Source organism: Protomyctophum parallelum (assembly GCF_964188405.1).
Source record: "Protomyctophum parallelum genome assembly, chromosome: 4".
NCBI lineage: Eukaryota > Metazoa > Chordata > Actinopteri > Myctophiformes > Myctophidae > Protomyctophum > Protomyctophum parallelum.
In genome coordinates this window covers 38,265,010-38,287,674 of record NC_139700.1, presented here as the reverse complement: position 1 = coordinate 38,287,674, position 22,665 = coordinate 38,265,010, and the positions used below count along the sequence as shown (strand labels likewise).

General features: G+C 42.6%; 2 protein-coding genes across 2 annotated transcripts; one reads left to right on the top strand and one right to left on the bottom strand.

Annotated features, from left to right (window-relative positions):
• Positions 1 to 1,009: 1,009 nt before the first annotated feature.
• psme3ip1 (proteasome activator subunit 3 interacting protein 1) lies at positions 1,010 to 11,666 on the bottom strand. Its single transcript, XM_083762624.1, has 9 exons — positions 11,565 to 11,666; positions 11,171 to 11,306; positions 10,127 to 10,206; positions 9,773 to 9,928; positions 8,410 to 8,508; positions 7,091 to 7,214; positions 3,627 to 3,746; positions 2,570 to 2,658; positions 1,010 to 1,962 (listed from the first exon to the last, which is right to left on the bottom strand). The coding sequence occupies exons 4-9, from the start codon at positions 9,915 to 9,917 to the stop codon at positions 1,724 to 1,726; spliced, it is 816 nt and encodes a 271-aa protein (XP_083618750.1). The 5' UTR covers positions 9,918 to 9,928; positions 10,127 to 10,206; positions 11,171 to 11,306; positions 11,565 to 11,666; the 3' UTR covers positions 1,010 to 1,723.
• A 158-nt stretch (positions 11,667 to 11,824) lies between these two features.
• On the top strand, positions 11,825 to 21,342 carry LOC310857015 (cytochrome P450 2B4-like). The gene is made up of 11 exons (XM_083762610.1): positions 11,825 to 12,112; positions 14,256 to 14,418; positions 14,592 to 14,744; positions 15,689 to 15,849; positions 16,225 to 16,293; positions 16,431 to 16,535; positions 17,324 to 17,462; positions 18,147 to 18,232; positions 18,334 to 18,435; positions 19,304 to 19,445; positions 20,537 to 21,342. The coding sequence occupies exons 1-11, from the start codon at positions 11,951 to 11,953 to the stop codon at positions 20,722 to 20,724; spliced, it is 1,470 nt and encodes a 489-aa protein (XP_083618736.1). The 5' UTR covers positions 11,825 to 11,950; the 3' UTR covers positions 20,725 to 21,342.
• Positions 21,343 to 22,665: the final 1,323 nt, after the last annotated feature.

Sequence of the window (22,665 nt, the reverse complement as noted above, 5' to 3'; positions counted from 1 at the left end):
TGCCAAACATAATCTCCCCATGCCTTTGGCTGGTGGAGACAATAATAAATAATTGTGGTCTTTTGCAGCACTCTTCAGTTCAGATATCATGGCTCTTCAAGTGACACCAAACCCTTTTTAACCTTTTTGAGAACAGATCAGACTTCCTCTTAGCAACTGGTTTCCCAGAATGAACTTGAGATGACCTTACATCAGCACAGCACACATGCTGTTAACTTTAGCTTGTGGCACACATCTGATCCTCTCATGTCAAATGATGCCCTATTGAAACACATTAAAAACACCCATGTCAGGTTAGATCATTCATGCCATGTAATGATGCAAATATGAAGGGGGAGAAAAACACACCAGAACAAGCATTTTCAATTACCCCCCCTCCCCCCCCATACACACACACACACACACACACACACACACACACACACACACACACACACACACACACACACAGAGAGAGAGACACTCTGTAAAAGGGAAAAGCTCTTTATTTACCTCCCCTCAGGCTCTGACCAAGAAAACAACAGCTCATATCACCATGGAGACAGATTTCCAATCAGCCCGTTAAAAAAGTCCAGCATTCTTTTCACAAATAATATGCAAGAACATTTGTAAATGGAAGAACAAAAAACAAACACAAGCACACGCACTAAACAAAAACCATTACATTTACCCATCCACTTAATTTGTTTTTCAATTAAATAGTTCAGACCTTTCATCTGAGCAGTGGAGAGAGGCTGCCAGGTCGCAGGCCTCCGCTCCCCTCCCGCTGAGACCGAAAAGGTGTGAATCATGTGACAGTCTAAGCCCTCTCGCCTCCATGCTCCACACAGCTGCCAATCACTGTTCCCTCAGCCAATAGCACAGCTGCAGTGGCTTGGGTGGGTTGGTTGGTTGGTTGGGTGGGGGGTTGGGGTGAGGGGGCAGATGTCGTCAGGGTTAGGCTGGGCAGGATGGGTTGGTCGGCTTAAACTGTGTGAGATGCGATTGAGGGTTGAGGAAGGAGGGGAGGGGAGGGGACGGGGGGGGGGACGGTGGGGTAGGAGGAGGGGGTGGAGGTGTCATGTGTGAGTGCAACAATGCCAACAAGCACAAATAAAAAACAGACATTTCGACTCAATGGGATTGATTGGAAAGCGGAGCAGTGCACATTTTACTCAAGATTTTATTCAGCGTTTGGAAGAGATGGTTGTGGAATATATATTTCTAGGCTGTAGTATATCATTTAAATATAACTAGTGACAAAGAGCAACAGCAAAACTCACACCAGAAGGAACACTAACATCAGATAGGAGTAGGCTGTGTGTAGGCTGTGTGTTATATGTCTCTGTTTGCGTCACTGCTAATAAGCTACGGAAGAATGAACATCTCTAGGAGTGCCTGAACATTAATTTTCTCAGCTGGCACTGCAGTGCTTATACAGTATACATCTCTAAGTTCTGCTGTGTGTGTGTGTGTGTGTGTGTGTGTGTGTGTGTGTGTGTGTGTGTGTGTGTGTGTGTGTGTGTGCATGCGCGCATGCACGTACAATCATGGCTGTAGGGCCTTTCACATTGATTGAGACAGTGTATTTTTGGAACTGCCACATCGGGTTCATGCCAAGTCACATTATCTGCCCATACTGTATGTGTGCATGTTGTTGGTATAGTTTATGTGTGTGCGTATATGCCTGTCCATCTGTATGTGTACTGTGTGTGTGTGTGTGTGTGTGTGTGTGTGTGTGTGTTTATCTGTAGGCCCTGCCGTGGCGGGCGTACGGAGAGATGATTGCGTCCACGCTACCTTCGCTGTCTGAGCTGCTCTCAGAGTCGCTGCTGCCGGAGTAGACGCCGAGGCCCGGGAGCACGCCGACGCACACGGCCGCAGACGGCAGCTGGAAGACGCCCCGGGAGGAGGCCAGGGACTCTGTGGGGGTACGAGGAGTCTGTTCACCCCCACCTGCCCCGGCTCCTCCTGCCTCCTGCTCTGAACAGGAAAACAACACTGTCAGATTCTTTAGTACGGTGGTTTTCCACCTTTTCCCGGCTGTGAATACTTTTTGAATACTTTTGGATGGAGTAATGGTCCCTTTTTTAGGTCACTAAAAGTCTTAAGTCCTTAAATTGTCAATTCACTGTCATCTGGCATCCATTTGTCAAATTAGTACTTACTGCTTACACAACATGGGCGCTGGGAGTGAAAATGACAACCCCATCAGTTGGAAACACTTAAATGAATCACACCATCAAACCGTGTTTTATCGGTTGCCATGTGACGAATTTGCTATGATCTGTTCCAATGTGTAGCTCTGATGACCCTCGTTGCTTTGTGAAGAGTGTGAGGAATCATTTTCGTCATATTTATAATTCATTCAAGTGCTGACAAGAGCACACAATAAGTGCGTATAATGTAAGTGAGCTATCAGGGGACTGGGCTGTGACTGTGAGCAGCAAGTCTGTCTTTAGTCTGTTTCAATCTGCTTGTGCCGTCACTCAGCAAGTCCAGATGGCCCGCCGCGAAAATAAAAGAAAACACATCTTAATGTTATATATTCATCCGTCTGTCTGTTAGCCAAGACAGGCTACAAGCCCACCTGTGTGTCCGTCTCCATTTCCTGTTGCTGTCGCAGTTGCTGTCGTCTCCACCTTCTGTTTTTTACTGCTATCTGAAGACTGCGATGAACTGCAAGACAGGAAGAGTCAAGACAGAGGTGGATGGTAAACCAGTGTGTTGAGCGACAGGTCTCTGTTTTGTACTGTCGTCCGCAGATAAGAGGACAAGGTTTGAAAATGAACTGCTCTTTCTAAAGCCCACTCCACACCAACGATTTGCCTGCAACTACTTGCAACATGCAACCATTATCCCCAATGGCATGTTGCAAGGAGTTGCATTGGTCCGGTTTGGCCTTAAGGGTTTCCAATCCAAATGCTTATTTGAATCCCAGTCCTGCAACATAAATCAGTGGTTCTGTAACATTTTCATATCAAGGACCGCCCAAATTGATACGAATTAGGCCATGGACCACAATTTGTAAAATGTTTGTAGAAAGACAGGATTTTTTTTTTTTTTTTGCGGCTTACGCCTTTTTATTGATTTTTGAAGGGACAGACAGTAGGCTGACAGGAAACGGGAGAGAGATGGGGGGATGACATGCAGTAAAGGCCGTGTCGGGCTCGGGAGTCGAACCCGCGGCACACTGCGACTGGATTACCAGTCCGGTGCCCAGACCGTTACGCCACGGCCTGGGCCAGGATTTTTGTTGTTAAGATTATCCAGTACAAAATTCTACAGTAGGTGGTGAGATAACGGTGGAGTAAGTTTAATAATATTATGATCTGAATAGTCATTCGTATCCATTCTCTCTTTGGGCTACAGTAACTTCTAGAGATGATTAAATAATAGGGGACACCCTGGAAACCCATCACGCACCCCTGTGGGTACCGGACACCTTGGAAACCCCTCACGCACCCCTGTGGGTCCCACTTAATGAGAACCTCTGACAAAATACCATATTCTAATCCCATCTAAATGAAGATGTGAACTCTTTCCACATGAAAAAAAAAAAAAAAGAAAACCTCCGATTTGAACCCTTTGCACAATATGACTGGCGGACTGCATTTGTGTGTATTTGTGTGTGTGTGTGTGTGTACCTGCGCCTCTTAACAGCCCCAGCCAGCAGGTGTGCTTGAGACAGGTGACTGGTGGTTTTAGGCACCGCCTTCTTTTCAGGCTCTCTGCGACTCCCAGTTGCCGCTCGCTTCACTAGAGCGCTGTGACATCACAGCGTTAAGGAGAGTGAACTGGTACATGGAGGAGTACAATTTTTTTTTTTTCTGCTTCACCCAAGTAAAAGTATCAATAACCCATTGCAGTTACCATACAAGTACGGTAATCAAAATTTACGTGAAAAAAGTACAAAAGTATTGGAAATTTGGCATCAAACTATACTTAAAGGACAACTTTTTTTTTTTTTTCAACCAAGGTTTATGTTTTAGGTTCTTATTAGAGAAAGTAAAAGATGGGTGTTATTTTTTTCTTCATTTGCTGCTTTCCGTTTTAGAGATTTTAGCTATTTTTGACAGGGGGCAGGGGCATTCGAACATGGGACTAACTATGTATTTTTTTACAACATTTTATAGCGATTTATTTTTGTATTATTTACTATAGTCCTACTAGACCCCAGTGAATTACATCTGAATTACAACAGTTTGTCATCTCCTCCTTCACATTCAATAGATCCTGTGATCTTTTGTAGCCTGGTGCCCAGTAGGACTATAGTAAATAAATGTAAAGAAAAAGAATCGCCATAAAATTCTGTAAAAAGAAAATATACATATGTAGCCCCATGTTGAATGTAAAAGTATCTAAACATTATACTTAAGTACAGTATTGAGTAAATGTACATCACTGGGAATAACAGGTACGCACAGTCTTAGGAGCATGTGCAAACATACAGATAGTAGATACAGTAATAGAAATGACTTGATAAAACAGCTAAATATATTGACTTGTACCTAGTCCATATCAGACACACAACCAGTTCAGGAATCAGACTGCCATGCCATTATCAGCAGTAAGGACGTTGGTATCTGAGTCTTAACCTTCAGAAGGAACATTGGGCTGATTTACGTCACTGTCCTGGATAACAGGGCCAGGTTACAATAGCTAAGAAAAACCTCAGTCAAAGCCACAAGGGGCATAATGGAGTGTGTGTGTGTGTGTGTGGGGGGGGGGGGGGGGGTTATGACAAAAAGAGGAAGACGGCTAAAGACTCGAGTTAGATAAATCAAGAATGCACAACTGAAAGACGCAATGAATGAGTGCGGCAGTGGTGACACGCAGGGCAGGGATGTGGTAGAGTGACAATAGGAGCCAGTGAGATGGAGAGTGAGGCAGAGAATGACACTCGGAGGCAGAGTAGCGGTGCATTTACGTAGGCCTATGTTATTATGTAAAGAATGGATCTGCCCAATGAGGTTTTACAGTGCTAAGGTGTGTGCATGTTTCTTGCTGGCGTATGACGTGCATGTACATTCACAGCTGTCACCGTAGCTACCAGCCTGCGATACAGTTTCCACGACAACCCAATTCTCTTTTCAACTTCTCTGTCAGCAGACAAATGGATGCGGAGACAGGGAAATGGAGACAAAAGGACAAAACAACTGTATTGTTGTACACAGCCCAACAACAATGCACAGTAACTGTGGAGCAGTCAGCAGTGTGCCTTTGTTAAGTTGATTGTCCTACAGTATGTATTGCGTACTGTTCTTAACCATCTAAATTAGTATTTATTTTGCCTGCCATTAAGTATTCTACATCTACAGTATGAGTGCACAGTAAAATCGTCTGGTGTGTTTGGGTAAATTTTTACATTCTCAGTTAAATTAGGATTTTACTAGCTCTGGTCCATAGCCTTCTACTGCTTCGATTCTGCCCTGCAGTAAGGCTATGTGACTATCAGTATTAAATCTCAAATCGAAATCAGACCAGCCTATCCTCTTTTGTGGAAATCTCACGAACGTTTGACCTACTCACCAATAAAAAGACGGGTTGTGTCAATAGAAAGAAAGCCTACTTTTCTTAGTGGACGCACTCTGAGCCCCCCACCACACGTATAAACGGTACTTTTTGTCCAGAAAGGGATTTTTTTTCACCGGAGGAAAAATATTCTCTATGAGGCAGTTCTCTGGGCAATATCGGTAGAGGGCGCAGTGGAGTAACTAAAAGTATTTTTTTCCCGGTGGAAACTAAATCCCTTTTTGGCCAAAAAGTACCGTTATATACGTGTGGTGGGGGGCTCAGAGTGCTTCCACTAAGGAAAGTAGGCTTTCTATTGACACAACCCGTCTTTTTATTGGTGAGTAGGTCAAACGTTCGTGAGATTTCCACAAAAGAGGAGAGGCTGGTCTGATTTCGATTTGAGAAATAGCCTTACTGCAGGGCAGAATCGAAGCAGTAGAAGGCTATGGACCAGAGCTAGGATTTTACCTGCGCACACACCCACTGTAATATTTGCTCCATTGATTAAAAAGAATCTCCCCACTGACTCAAGGGCCTCCCACACCGTCTGCGAACGCCGCGCGTCAAAACAGCCGCCTCTGCGGCAACGCGTCGCGCCGCGTCGGACGGAGCCGGTGTGTGTTGGGCTTCACATTGCACAGTGCAACAGGTCTCAAAGTCTTGTTTTTTAACAGTACACACAAATGAACATGAACAAAGCTTTTTTTCTTAATTTGAACATATTTTATACATTAAAAAACGTTGAGACCTGTTCCCCCATTACAAACGGGAAAGCATCTGCGTGTCATTTTTGCGTTGGCTATTGAAAATAGAAGATAATACGAACTTGTCGGAATTATATTTTGCATCAATATTTCAATCCACAGAGCAGCTATTTGAAAATATCTCGTCAATATTTGTTCAAACTTCAACCAGTCATGGTCAGAAATCAGAACAACATACCCAGAGGCTAACTGGATTGTGTAATCGAACACACATGAAGAGCTAGAAGGATGAAAAACATCATTCCATAGGCTCTCTCGGCATTGAAGAGTGCTCAGTCAGTATAAAAATATTAAAAATATCATTCCATCGGCTCTCTCAACATTGAAGAGTGCTCAGTAATAGCTCAGTATTTTTAGAAGGAGATATACAGGTACGCTACAGTATGCCTTATATCTGAGTGCATATACAGTGTGCTCCGTTTTGCCACTGCTGTGGAGTAAATATAGAAATGCTGTTCAACGGTCAAACTGCTGCACGACACGTGACGTTGTAGCTTTGAGGGTTTATTATGAGGTGCCTTTAAAAAGGAACAGAAGGTGTGTGCACACTGTGAGCACACGTGTGCGTGCCAATTAAAATAAATCCTCAAGTTGGAAAAGCACCCAGGAAGTCCACTCCACACTAGCCCGGACATCGATGTCGGCAGCCATGTTTTGGCAATCGTACGGCAATACAAGTATCAATACAGAGGAAAAAGGGCGATTTGTGTATTAGAGATTTAGAATTAGGTATAAAAGGAATTCATCAAATAGTGTTTAGGAACCAACGTTTACCGTGCCATGTGGCCCATTGGTAAAAAGAACATCTCCTGTTTCCAAATATAAAGGATATTCTATATTCCAACAGCTCCTTCTTCTCTTCGTCTCTGCGCTGCTTCTCCACCAGGCTCTGTTGCCGGGAGACCTCGTCCAGGAAGTGGCTCTCATCCTCGTCCAATCCCTTCACCATGTTCTCTATTGCCATGGAAACAAAAACATATACGCTCACCACGCTGAAGTGAAGTGGAATAAATTAATTCTTCGGATGACAGTCCATAAAAAGCCAATTTCGACATGTGTGACGCTTTTCTAATCTACAGTAGAAGGTTAAGTTCAATCGTGCCAACATAAGGCCTGTGATAAGGAGAATTTAAATAATTGCATGCAAAGACATTTGTGCAGAATTTGTCACACATGCACAAGTGAAACGGTCACGTCTCGTTCACTTCTATTCTAGCTTGGAGGTTCCTACTGCAAAGAAAATTTGCATCAGGTTCCATCGTCACGTTCAGCATGCATTGGCCATTTCCCTTCAGGCACGAAGTGTGAACTGTGAACATACCAATATTCTTTGAAATCACACGGTCGTTAACTGTTTTTTTTTTTGCATAGTTTTGATTTGATAGTTACTGTACTGTACTCTACACTGTACAGTACAGTTTTATTGTTAGTTTAATAGTTATACATTTATTGTTATAGTTATGGTGCTCAGTGTGAGTGGCCCTTTGTGTTGCTCAACAGTGCCACTTTAGGTCTCCCAGCGGTATTGCAGCTGTTCATAGCCCAAACGGACAGCCATACGGACATACGAACATAGGGACACGTGTGGCCAGTCATTGGAGCGGTGTGTACCGCTCAACAACCACACGACCAATAAAAAAAGTAATTTAAGAATGCCAATGGAAATAAGCCGACAGGCTTTCTTGTGTTTACATCCTCTGTGATTGCTGACTTCGGAAAGCAGCTCTGTGCTCTTTTGTTATCACTAAACAAAATCAATCAATCAATAATGGTGCGGCACCGCTGACCCTGTAAAACATGCAGTAAGTTAAAGTTACTATGTATGAAGTTTCTGAATGAAGATGCACAAATCATAATGCGCGAATACAGGCTGTCAACTTGTGTGGAGATGCATGTCTGATTTGGCTAAATGGAAATATCAATCTTTACAAATAGTTCACGTCCTCTCAAAGTACAAAAGTGCTTCACAAGAACATTGTCAATCTAAGATGATTATTATTATATATTATTCAACTAGGATCGAACTTTCACCTTAATGTAATGAAAATGCACGTTTTCCTTGTGGCATGATGAGCTATAGTTGATCTGCTTTTGAGGACATAATACACACAAGACAAAACCTGTAAACACAAAAGTCAGAAACACTTACTAAACTTGAACTGCTCTTCATACTCTTCCTGTTTTTTATCCTTCTGCTCTTGCAGCTTTTCAAAGAGAGTGCGACCATCATACACCTCCTCTGGGGCCTCTAAGGAAGGAGCAGACAGACAAATTCACACACATTGTACATAGACAGTTGTTTAATGACCGTGGGTCTAGATCTGTGGAACCAATCAAAATAAATGTAATGCCCCAACTCCTACAATTCCAAGTTCTTGTCAGTTTGGGGGTGTCCCCGGTTCATTTTGAGGGGAGGGGAGGCACGGCCTGAAAAGGTTGAGAACCACTGGTCTAGATGATTTTATGAAATCTAAAGGGCCTTTCAAACGTGAAGCGATATAACACTCCTATAGTTCATTTTCAATGAGACCTGCGTTTTTGCGCGGAGCAGTCGCGGTGCGACAACGCAAGTGTATTTACGTGAGCGCGGTCCCGTGAAGTTGTTTTTTACGCTTGCGTTGTCGCGCCCCTCTTCCAACAGACCTTGATCCAGGCAAAAACGTGTGCTTCCCGTCACTTCCCGTTTGAAAGGCCCTTTAATCTTCAAAGAATCAAGCGTGTGTGAAGGGCGGGGGGTAATTAAAAAACTTCAGTGCACTGTGCCTACACATGTTACGACCGCAAGTCGCAACATGTGTAGGCACAATGCAAGGAATAAATGCATTCGCCATGTATCCGAAGGAAGTCTGATCCAATCATTTTTAGATTTCTCCAGTTTAATCCTGAGTTTAAGTTTATGTTGTGTTCAAGATCTGATTTTAGGCATGTTTAAGCCTCCAGGAAAATCCGTGTTGAGGTTCTTAATCCACTGTTTTTCATTAAAACGTCTTTGTCCTACTGTCCAGTTGGGATTGTGTTGAGGTCCAGCGCATTTTAGAGCTTCAATGCCGTGAGCCATGAAATGTTGCACAAACCTTGTGGTTGTCTTTTTTCCATTGTTAATATTGTATCTGTGTTGTCCCAGCCTTGTACCTATTGTTTTACCCGTTTCTCCGACATATTGTAAACCACATTTTTCACATGTGATTAAGTAAATGCAGTTGCTGGTTCTGGTTGTTATTTGTTGTTTAATCTCTAACACGCGTTTTGTAGTTCTATTTTTGACTAATTGTTTGGGTTTGAAGTATTCTGGTCCCTGGCGTGCTGGTGTGTTGATTTCTTTTAGCTTGCTGTGTACTGGTGTGTTGATTTATTTTAGCTTGCTGTGTACTGGTGTGTTGATTTCTTTTAGCTTGCTGTGTACTCAAAACGTGTGCTTCCCGTCACTTCCCGTTTGAAAGGCCCTTTAATCTTCAAAGAATCAAGCGTGTGTGAAGGGCGGGGGGGGGGGGGGGGGGGCAGGTGGGTCTTACCTTCTGGGTCTTCTGGTTTCCTGACTTTCTCCCATTCCTCCTGTCTCTTCTTCCTCTTCTCGTCGAGCTCCGACTCAGACACAAACTTCCGGCTTAGGTCGACACCCCCTGAGGGCCCTGACCCACCTCCTGTAGCTGCTGCCATCACCACCGACCCTTCCAGTGCATGTGAATAATAACACACACACACACACACACACACACACACACACACACACACACGCGTAAAAACCTTGCAGGCTGGTGGTACACATCAGTCAACATAACACTATGTTTCAGACAGTAAACCAGGTTTAGAATATAATAAGTAAACTCATTTTGGATTACAACGCCATACAACCTAGTAGTACCTACCTCCTGCACGTGTTTAACCAAATGAGAAGACTGAAGACTCACAACCATGGGCCCATCTGTCGGAGAAACGCACACACTTTCTGCAATGTATTAAATCAGCAGATCAGAATTATTTAATTTCTCAAGATATCTCTGCATTAAACATACAAGGTATGTAGACCAGAGGGATATGCACAAGCTGGGCATATAGTCATGACTTTCTGGTTACAGAACTACAGCCTCAAGGTCAACTAAACACAATACCGTGTAAATAGTGATTAATTATTGAACATGTGTGCATGTGAGATCATCAATGGTAAAGTTACAGTCTAGACTAGACTGGAGTGAAGTTCATTCTAGGGACTTTGGCTCCCTCTTGCGGCCAACGTTAGTCATTGCAGCAACAAATGAAACTAGTCCTTGAGAATCGCGATCAGGATAAATTACGTCTTTATTTGTGTCAGACCCGTTGCACACATGACAGTACACACAGCTGGTGAAACATTTTGCAAATGTTACGCCACTAATGCTAGCTGAAGAACTAGGTTAGGCCATTCAAGCAGACATTATACACTTTTGATTGATTGAAGTATTAATTAACAGTTTGCAGAAATACAGTACATTTCGATACTAAAACTGTGAACTGTGAGTGGACTACCCAATAAAGCATTACACTTGTTTACAAGAGGGTCCACCTTGTTAAATTCATCATAATATTCATCATAACACTATCCGAACGTTGGTAACTAATCCAACATTTTAATTAATGTATATCTCTACAATAGCATTGAGTAACATGATCTTAGTACTGTGTGTGACAGCGCGCTACACCCCCACACGGCCACCATGGACAGCCTGGTGAGGCGAGGTTAGACAGCCAGGGTTCATGTTAGCATAGCAAGCATTCCAAGCAAAGAAACCCATCAGGAATAGTCTCCAATAATGCTGTAAATTCAAGTGCACCGTTTTAAGCCATTAACACAATATATGCAGGTAAAGATAAAAGATGAAGCTCTGTAAACTAAGTATAACCATGCAGTGGTTATTTTAAGCTGCACAACTTACCGAGGTATTTAAAGCTAGCTCTGTTCTTATCGGCACAACAACCCAAACATGAAAACCTGTGTCGCAGTCAATGTGGCTCGGCTCTTGGCACTAACATATTAGTTCCGACTTGTTGTTCTCGTCTTCTCGGATTAAACTGAAATTGAGGAGGGGAAAAAATCATATTAATAATATGTTTAATCAACTGCCAGGCGATGTGCATGCAGTATTTCTATATTGGCGCGCGCGTGTGTGTGTGTGTGTGTGTGTGTGTATGCGTGCGTGCCGTGTGTGTGTGCGCGTGCGTTTGCGCGCTCATGTGTGCGTGTGTGTGTGTGTGTGTGTGTGTGTGTGTGTGTGTGTGTGTGTGTGTGTGTGTGTGCGCGCGTGTGTGTGTCTCTCTTTGCAGTGTTACCTGAGTCCAACATCGAGTCAGAGTGACCTGAGCCATTCATTGGGTCAGTCAGATGAACCATGGCCCATTTAAATAAAACAATCACGGTGTTGTTTACTAAACTACAGCAGGGAGTGCTGAGTGCACTGAGTGCAGTGTGCAGAAAGAGGTCAGCTCTCCAGCAGAGAGATGGAGAATTGGGCCCATCTCCAGTTGACTTGTTCTTAGAAAGAGTTTGTGGGCGGAGAGAGAGAGGACAGAGGAAGCCTTGCTGATTTGTTCATAGTCCAGAATTGAGCAACTTCCCCTGCTCTGAGTCCAACATACAGTCAGACAGCCAGGCTGGCTGTGCAGCAGACTAGAATCCTGTCCTGTCGTGTTCGTGTTGTGTTCACTTCAAGTTCACCATGTTGGGTTCGTTCGTCCTGCTATGGCTCTGTGTTGGTCTCCTATTCTACCTCCTCAGACCGCAAAGGCCCAAGAACTTCCCCCCTGGACCCACTCCTCTGCCCCTCCTGGGCAACCTGCTGCAAATTGGCATAGAAAACCCCATGAAGGACTTTGAAAGGGTAAGAAAGATTATGTTTCACTGAACAAATAGTGTTAATTTAAAGGGCACTTTCAACATGTTTTTTAGTCTGCAACATGTATTTGATCTGCTATTTGGGCTTATCACACTGCTAACGTGCTAAGTTAATGTCATGATACCTTTGCATTTCTTATTCTTTGAACTGTCGAATGTGATTCTGTGAATGTCGTATAAGAAGTGGAGATGATTTAGAATTTTCAAATGGATATTATACCACATGGCTGAGCTGACCCCAATTAAGTTGCAGCAATTCATTATTGGCTGAGTACACAAAACACTATAGTAGAATTCTGCAGTCAATTCCTCTGCGATATTGCATTTGTTAGGCTGGCCATACATGGGCAACTCATGGCCAGGGGCCACCGCCACATGTGTTAATATTTGAATACTGATATAATTTTCACCTGCCAAATGTATTTGTAATTAAGTTCATAGTTAATGGAAGTAAACTAATTTAATTTGAAAAAAAAAATGTTCAGGATTCCAATTCAAATATAGCAGAAATAGCAGATCTACAAGCTCAAAACATTTCACGCAGCCACACGTTTGAAGACACGCTTGTAGATTGGCTATTATTGCTATTTTTGTGTGACATAGAACGACACAGAACTTGACAGAAGGCCATTCATTCATGAAAAATCACACCAGTGTGAACCAAGTGGTGCAACTCCCGTCTATTGGTTCTCTGTATCGTTCCAATTTGTATCATTCCAATTTCTTCTCTGTATCGTTCCAATTTCTTCTCTGTATCGTTTGCGTCCAGCAGGTGGCAGCCATGTCACATACTTCTCTCATTCCAATTTCACGCATGCGCACACCACTCGTGCTCACACAGGTACACAAACAGGTACATGGACATTGCATGCTGGATGTAGAAGTGGTTGCACCACTTAAAAAGAGGTTTCTGCCTGACAAAGTGCAATGTGGCCCTCTGGAGGGAGTGTGAAAAATATAGTGTCCCTCTCCATCATCAAAGTTTCCCACCCCTGAGGGAGGCTATAGCTATAGGAATAAATGGAATATGGAATTCTCCGGGGCTGAACCTGATATCCATTGGTTATATCTTACACTGTATATAATGTAACCAAATGGTCACTTATTGTTACATTTGCACACTAGAGTTACAAATAGATTATTGAACACTGAGGATTTTAATGTGCATTGCCATTAATAATTTACGATGCTCTGCTCCGGTTTGGGGTTGTGGGGTAGCCCAGTGATTCTCAACCAACCAACCACTGTGGTAGCCTACGGGTAACATGGTTATTGCATGATACATTTAATGTATGTAAACCTAATTTAAAGTATCCCCACTTCAGAAGTTGATTTGGACCCTTTCCTGGTGACAAATAGTAACTATTACTAAAGTAAATAAATAACAGGCATGGTCACAACCTGTGCTGTGACAAAGTGTACTGTCTAGTACTAGAGAGTGTTGACTTGTTGCCATGTGTCATGTTCCTGTATTTACACATACATTACACAATACTGACAACTGGCAGCTAAATATCAAAACTGATACGGGAGGTAGCTTTGAAAACTGTTTATCTCTGCCAATCAATCAGCAACACCTGGGACCTTGTTATATACACTGGCAACCTTGGCCTTGAGCATGTCCTGCCTTGACATCATTAAAGGGGCAAAATAACAACTGCAACCATATGGCTATATATATGTTATAATATTTTTAAAGGCTGTTTATGTGCAGTGTACGACCATTTTATGGGTGAACAGCAGCACTAGTTTGAGTTTAATGTATCAATATTTATTTTTAATTAAATATATTAGAAACATGGACAATACTGTTAGTTGTAGGATACGACAGGAAGCACGCACATCTCCAGAAATTCTACAGGTGCTGTTCAAAAATATGTACAATGAAAAAGGAAGTGGTGTACGTACACTGAATTGTAGCTCCCAGGAAAATTATTTATTTGTTACAACGTTTCGACCACTGTGGGTCTTCGTCAGTGTGCGGACATCCCTTCCTTTTTCAATACTGTTAGTTGACCATTTATTTTGTGTGTTGATTGGACTTTTCCCTGTCGTAAATCAGCATAGATGTATACAGGTATGTCAAGGTCAACAACACTCCTTGACTGTCTGTCTTGTCTCCTACACAGCTGGGCAAGACGTATGGTAATGTCTACAGTCTGTTCATTGGCCATAGACCCGCCGTGATCATCCACGGGCTCCAGGCCATGAAAGAGGCAATGCTCACTAAGGCTGCTGACTTCGCTGGACGGCCCCAAGACCTCATGGTCAATGATATAACCCAAGGGAGAGGTGAGACAGTGATGTGGTGTGTGTGTGTGTGTGTGTGTGTGTGTGTGTGTCTCAGCATGAGAGATTATTTTTTGCTTGACTGAAACTAAAACCCAACAAAATGGCGTTGATATATCAGTGTTTGATTGGACGCATTTCCAATGAGTTTTTCTGTCGTCACACTAATACATTAGGAGTGATTCTGGCTGACTACAATCCCGGTTGGAGGGAGCATCGTCGCTTCGCACTGATGACCCTGAGGAACTTTGGCTTGGGGAAACAGTCCATGGAGGAGAGGATTCTGGAAGAGCTAGAATACGTCATGGAACCATTGAAGAAGCACAACGGTATGTTGGTTATCTGTGTCTACTTATTCCACTTCTCCATGAAGTGTCCAGGCTCATCTGGTGTGAGTTAACCCCATGAACCGTAGCATGGGGATATTCTGGCAAATAGGCGAACATTCAGCCAAAATAGCAGATCTACAAGACGTTGTGTTGTGATATTTATTGGCGAATTGATTTGGTGTAGAGGGAGAAAAGTAAGTATAGATCCTCTCCGGCCAGTGACATACAGCCAGTGACATTATCATACAGCACAGTTGTCAGTAGGGTTAAGTGGTTATGGGTGTGAGAGTTGTGGCAAAGTAGCCCCTCAGGTTGTGGGATTTCCCACCTGTGACCTGCTTGAGGTGAGGACCCTTCCACCTAACATAAGTGAACTGTTTTACTGAACTGCTGGGAAAACAGTCAAATGGACACAGACCACAGCTTTCCTGAAACAAAGTCAAAAACTGTTTGCCTCTCCCATCAGCAACACCTGCGCTTGATTAGGGACAGGGTTAATGGCCTGCAGTGATGTCATCAAATAAGAAACAACATGGCGCAAATGTCTCTAAAGGCTCATACATAGTCTGGATTTACGGTGGTGGGGTGACCACCGAACTACAACATGACGTCACGAGCCGCGGTGAAGAGCAAACCACCGCCACCGCTCCAGCCCTTCTCTCTGTTTTTACTCTCCACCGCTCAACGTTATTTCAGCTCCGGTGGTCAGCTCACCACCAGAGCGGTGGTCACCTCACCACCGAAAATCCAGACTATGAATAGGCCTTTACAGTATGCTTCCAAATAACAATAAGGCACATCATCATTGTTGCCATCTTTACTAACAGTCAGTTAAAAATATGAAATTGAATTTGGTTATTAATAATGTAGCCATTCACAAATGTTTTGCTGTTGTGTCAGGTAACAATATTGTTCACTGTTCATTTAGTCTTTTTTCTCTTTAGGTAAAACCATGGACCCTCACTTATTGTTCCATAATGCAGCCTCCAATATCATCTGCATGGTTCTATTTGGAACACGCTACGATTACGACGACACCTTCATCAAACTGATAGTTCGCCTCTACACTGAGAATGCAAAGATTGCCAACGGAGCCTGGGCCATGGTGGGTGACGTGATGTACTGGTAAAACATCTTCTCAGTCTTTGATGTGAATTACTTGGAAAATGTACTGGAAATCATCCAAACTATTCTGCCCTAAAAGCCAAAGTGCAGTAACTACGAACAAATAAATCACTGATGAATGGGTTTAGAAGTGTTTCAACTGGTCAGCCAAATGAGATATCATTGGCATTTAAGTGATATTATTATTAGAGTTTTACACTTTTACATGTCTCCACAAGCAGTCTTTTACATACTTGAACAACAAGGGCTCTCTAAGGCCATATAACAGACAAATTCATAGGTGACAACCGTGACATTCCATTTACAATTCCATTTATAGTGGGTCAAATTGGATTAATGATTTCTCTTTCCCCAGTTGTATGACTCCTGTCACATGATCCGTTACCTTCCACTTCCCTTCATGAGAGCCTTTAAGAATGTTGAGGTATGTTTGCTGGGCCTGGGGTTCAAAATCATGACCTCTTATAATTTTTAATACAACCAAAACATATGAAAAAGATTTAATTAATAAATGAATGGCACCATTTTTCCAAATTAATGCCTTTAGTGTCTCTTTCTCAGCAATGTCAGGCACAGTCAACTCGTATAGTAACAGAGCATAAAAAGACTAGAATCCCTGGGAAACCTCGAGACTTCATTGACTGCTACCTGGATGAACTGGATAAGGTGAGTGTGCACGAATATATGCATGCATGGCATGGTCTGACAGATGTTGTACTTTACTAGATTTTGTGATATTTCTTTCAGTTCACTGTCTCGGAGCAGTAACTATAGGCCCTCATTTATCAACCGTGCGTACGCCAAAATATGGGTGCACGCTGAAATTACAGAAATTTTCGGCATTTACCATTTCCGCCAAAGCTTGAAATTGAACTTGACAAAGTTCAAAACTCACGTCTGGTCGGGAGCTGTCGTACGCTTTGTCCTCACCTGTTTTTCTGTCGTAGAACAGCGGAGTAGCATTGTTTGACCAGCTGAGAGGCTGTCACAGGCATCTAAACATATGTTTTCACTCCTTTACACTCAATTGATAAATGAGGGCCATAGTGTGGCATTTATAGGCCCTACAAAATGGGGATGAGTGTGTTTTGGGGCAAGCATTTCGGTTACCCTACAATGCGAGCTTGCCTCGCCCCAGTAGTTCTTTCTTGTATTGTTGTATTCATTTTACTGAGTTAATGTTAGGGATACTCTGCCAGCTCCTTACGTAGAGCAACTCATCTCGACTCAGAGCTATAGTGGAGGGAGAGGTTCTGATCAGAGCTATGTTAAGGTATCACATTTTGTCCATATATTGCGCATCCCCATGCATGCATCTAGACTACTCTGGATGTACAGGAAACCCTGATACAGTATACTGTACCATAAGATATTAATATAGCATGCATTTTGAAATTGTAAGCCCTCCTCATTCTCCATACTGAACCAAACGTACCTCACTGTGTTCTGTCCAGAGAGGGGATGATGGCTCATCATTTTCAGAGCCGCAGCTAATCACATACGTTCTGGATCTGCACTTTGCTGGGACTGACACTACATCCAACACCCTGCTTACTGGATTCCTTTACCTTATGACCTATCCACAAGTACAGGGTAAGTACTTTGTTGTAGTACACACGTTGGCACTCAATTTCTTGGATCACATACTGTTGTTGGTTCAGGTTGACTAAGGTTCATGTCATGACCTTGCACTCTGTCGGTTGTACTGGGTAAGAGGTTACTGTGTTCAACTCTGGATCTAGAATGTGTGCTGTGGGTAACTTCCAAGGACCTCTGGAAAATCTAAAGAATTTCAAAAATAGCAGATATGTACAAGCTTGCAGTGCGTCACAAAGTGACACACTGTGAGCTTGTATATCTTATATATATTTTTTAATAGCCAATGCAAAAATCTAAAATGATACAGATGCTTTCCCGGTTTTGTGAAATGACACAGAGGATTCTACTGTGTATTCTCTGTCTTGTCCTTCATGTTACGTTCTAACATTCTATGAAAAAGGAAGGGATGTACGTACACTGAATTGTAGCTCCCAGGAAAATTCTTTATTTGTTACAACGTGGGTCTTCGTCAGGTATGACGAAGTGGTCGAAACGTTGTAACAAGTTTTCCTGGGATCTACAATTCAGTGTGCGTACATCCCTTCCTTTTTCATTGTACGTATTTTTGACCAGCACCTGTAGAATTTCTGGAGATGTGTGTGCTTCCTGTCGTATTCCACGTTCTAACATGCTATTATAAATCGTAGCAGTTTATGAAAATACCACGTTCTCTCTTAGAACGCTGTCAGCAGGAGATAGACCGGGTGTTAGAGGGGAAGGACAATGCCAGTTATGACGACAGGCACCAGATGCCCTACGTCCAGGTTAGGTGACATCATAATTGATCAATGTTTCTGATTGACTGATACATTTTGTGGATCATATACGATGGCACTGTGTGTGTAATGGTTCTCTGTCCATACAGGCTATGACCCATGAGGTCCAGAGGATAGCGAGCACTGTTCCTCTCAGTGTCTTCCACTGTACCACTAAAGACACAGAGCTCATGGGATACTCCATACCCAGGGTAAGAAGAGACAGGTGTTATGGGCATGGCAGTGGCTCAGGAGGTAGAGCTTGGGATTCGGAAGCTTCCTGAATTCGATCCTGGGCTCCCCCTGTGTTACTAGCCTAGTTATTAACTTTCTCTCTTAATAAAGTTGTTTTGTTTGTAAAGCAACTTTGGGTAATAAGAAAAGCGCCATATAAATGTGTTATTATTGTACTATTATTGTCAAAATGTCCTTGAGCGAGACACTGAACCCCTAACTGCTCCCTATGAGGAGGTTGGTACAGTCTTTTACCTTTACCTTTTTTGCATTGTCCAATTTTTATGAACAGAATTCAAATGTTTTATGGGCATGATTTATCAGGATTATTATTCCGGATTCTTTGAAACGTCTATGTAGAAATATGGGATTTCTACCTCTGGAACCTGCGCTGGTGAAAAAAAAAGGCATCACTTGTTAGCTCTATAGCAGGGGTGCCCACACTTTATTTTACTTGAGAGCCACTTTCAAAATGACCAGCCCGGCCCAGGCCGTAGCGTAACGGTCTGGGCACCGGACTGGTGATCCAGTCGCGGTGTGCCGCGGGTTCGACTCCCGGACCCGACACGGCCTTTACCGCATGTCATCCCCCCATCTCTCTCCCGTTTCCTGTCAGCCTACTTTCTATCCCTTAAAAAAATCAATAAAGGCGTAAGCCGCAAAAAAATATCTTAAAAAAAAAAAAAAAATGACCAGCCCACCAAAAGTCTCTAGATTCATGATACGAATGTATCTGTGGTCATATGGTATGAGGCATAGCAAAGGTTTTACAGTGGTAACATAAATAAACTACACAGTTTCTTCATTTCTTTCTAATGTTTTTGTTTTGTTTCTGTTTCCCCCCAGGGTACTATGATCATTCCCAATCTATCCTCCGTACTGTCTGAAGAGGGACAGTGGAAATTCCCTAATGAGTTCAACCCTGAAAACTTCCTTAATGACCAGGGAGAGTTCGTTAAACCAGATGCCTTCATGCCCTTTTCTGCAGGTGAGTAGGTTCTTTCAAAGCGGTTTGTCTGGTTTCCAATCTGGGTATGAGAGAACACTCAGTTTAAGTGATTTGTTTTTTAATGAATTCTTTTCTGGGTTTACATGCATGTCGCACTGGGGAGAATATTTTTCCCCCATATACAGTATGTGTGAGTGTGTACTGTGGAAGTAACAATAAAGAATCTTGACATTGACCTTGACCATAATATTATTGGCTAATAGGACATTTAAAAGATAAGATAAAGAAAAAACGATATAGTACGATATAAACTATATAATTCTAAAACATGGATATGGGGGGTAGGGGAAGAAAAGAGAGTACATTAATGAAGTGCCATTGCCAACTTAAACTCTTCAGGTTGAACATTCCAAAACTAGCAGTTGTTGATCCTTTAATTGCACATCAAGCCTGTATCTGGGGTTTAATTACTGGACATACTGTACTTTGGCCCCGTTATCACAATAAAATACGTGTATGTTCATTTGCATAGCACACACCTTAGTTATCACTAGAACTACTAAGCCGTTGAGCCCAGCCCAGCCCTGCAGTGAGGATTTTAAGCAGGGCCCAAGTGCAGGAAAGAACAAGTTAAAGGGCAACTTTGTTTTTTGAGAAAGTAAAAGATGAGTGTTATTTTTTTATTTATTTTTTGCTGCTTTCTTTCATTTTAGTCAAAAATAGCTAAAATCCCTAACGCGAAAGAAAGCAGCAAATAAAAAATAGAAAAAATATATACTCATCTTTTACTTTCTCTAATAACAACCTAAAACATGAACCTTGGTTGTCCTTTAAGGAGTAAACCGAGTTTACTGACACACATGCACGCCCTTAAAAAGAAGATTAACATTATTAACATTTGGCCTGTTCCGTCTTCAGAAGAACACAACACAGTAGTAGACCCAATGGTCAATCAACACAATGACATACAGTAGATAAGGGAGGGGGGGCAGTGCCATCTGCTGGACAGGTGGGAGCAGTATGATGGTCATGGGCATATCACATGCACATTGACCAATGCGCTAAAGCATGCAAAAGGCGTCTCTTTTGCTATCATTCATTCACTGACAGAATGTCCTTACATGAACCAGGTCCCCGCATGTGCCTGGGAGAGGGTCTGGCCCGTATGGAGCTCTTCCTGATCATGGTCACTCTGTTGAGGAGGTTCCAGTTCATCTGGCCAGAGGATGCAGGACAGCCAGACTACACCCCCGTGTTTGGGGTCACTCTGACCCCAAAACCCTACCGCATGGGGATCCGACAGAGAGATGTAAAGTAGGAGAAGTCTGGAGAAAGAAAGAGAGAAGAACTATGAGGACTGTTGAGTGCGAATCTGAAAGCACAAGGGGGAGAGAAAATATGTCACTACTCTTGATGTCTCTGAATGTAACGGTCCATTGTAAGATTTGTACATAAGTTAAGCAAAATGTAATCTTAGCTACATTTTTTACAAATAACGTCCTACTGAATGTACAGTAGGGGCACTTTAAGGCCATCCGCCAATCAGGGACGGATTAACCGCTGTGCAGGCCCATCTTTTGTCTTTCTATTATTATACCTAAAGCGATGCTTGTGCGTGCGTGCGTGCGTGCGTGCGTGCGTGCGTGCGTGCGTGCGTGCGTGCGTGCGTGCGTGCGTGCGTGTGTGTGTGTGTGTGTCAGACAGACTGAGACAGTCATATGTAATATTTTAATGCTTCTATATGGCAGCATTTTTTTATTCCTAAAGTCCAATTTATGTAACATAGGAGAAGTCTGAGTAGCAGACATAATGAAACAAACCGATACAAGTAGTGCTTTTGTAACTAATTATTCATGCTTTCCTATTTCTTTTTTCTCCATTACTCTGTAAAGCACTTTGAGCTGAAAGGTCATGAAAGGTGCTATACAAATAAAGGTTTATTATTATTATTATTATTATTATTATTTAACTCATGATTAAGGTTTGTATTAATTTATTATAAGTGTAATAACCTGATTTCTTGACTCAACTTGGTACCCCTGAATGACAGTTATTTTTTACAACCATACAACCAGTTACCGGTATATGATATTATGGTACGTAAATCTTTAGTATGTTGAAAATGAGAATGAATATGAACGGATAGTATGAATATAGCCATTTCCATTATTAGGACATAACTTCATACAGACGTTTAACCATCACCACACCAGCATCCCTATAGACTATAGAGGGTATGTGCATGCATAAAGAGAGTGGCAAAGTGAGTTTAATATAGCTTTAGTGCAATAAGACTTTTCTGCTTGGATGTGGGCTGTCAAGGCCATAATTATTTTTTTTGCCACTCAGTAGACGTTCCCGCATACCTTCCGGGTGTGATGATGTCACACGCATTACTCTATTGGGGGGGGGGGGGGGGGGGGGGGAGGGGTGCAGCTTGTAGATCTGCTATTTTTGACAAAGATATTTGGTGAAGATTGAAAAAGACCTCGTACATTGCGACTCAGGTCCATTCTTACAGTACAGTGTGTCTGAAGTGGTTAACTGAACGGAAGTTCAATGAATACAGTGACTGGAGCCGGCTGGACCAGCTCATAACAAACACTATTTCTGAACAATTGAGACCGTTGTCATATAATCGGTTCAGGAATATAAATGAAGACATATCACAGGTTGTTTTCTAATCACTTGCTTTTCGATGTGCACAGAGTGCACAGTAGGCTATATCATTTTATCTGAGGATCTAATCAGCAGCAGGTATCATTTCTGGCTCTGAGGTATCCAAGATTTGCCTGCCAAACAGGAAACAGTGGGAAGTCTCACGATACATGGTACGTTCAGAAAGGTATTTGTGCTCTTTAGATACCTCTATAAAAATTACACTGTGTACTGTACACATCGAAAATCAACACACCAGACAATAACGTGTTATATGTCTTGTTTTCCAGAAGTGATTACTTTACAAAAGGTCGCAGTCTGTTCATGATCTGGTCACTGAGCTCTCATGACTCTCATTCTGCCAAACTTCCGGAAGTTCCGGTTGTAGTTTGGCTTCGTTTGGCTCCCATGAAAGGATCATAGATTAAAGCATCCGTGAAAGTGTCATAGCGCAGCCCAGTCACGTGTCCATGTCCTTTCCTTCTCAAAGCTTCCTTGGCCAATTCCAACTTCCTTCACAGATGTTACTGATGATACTAATTCAGGCTCTAGCTGTTCCATTCTGGTCAAACAGTCTGGGTGCGTGCAGTGCTCTGTAGAC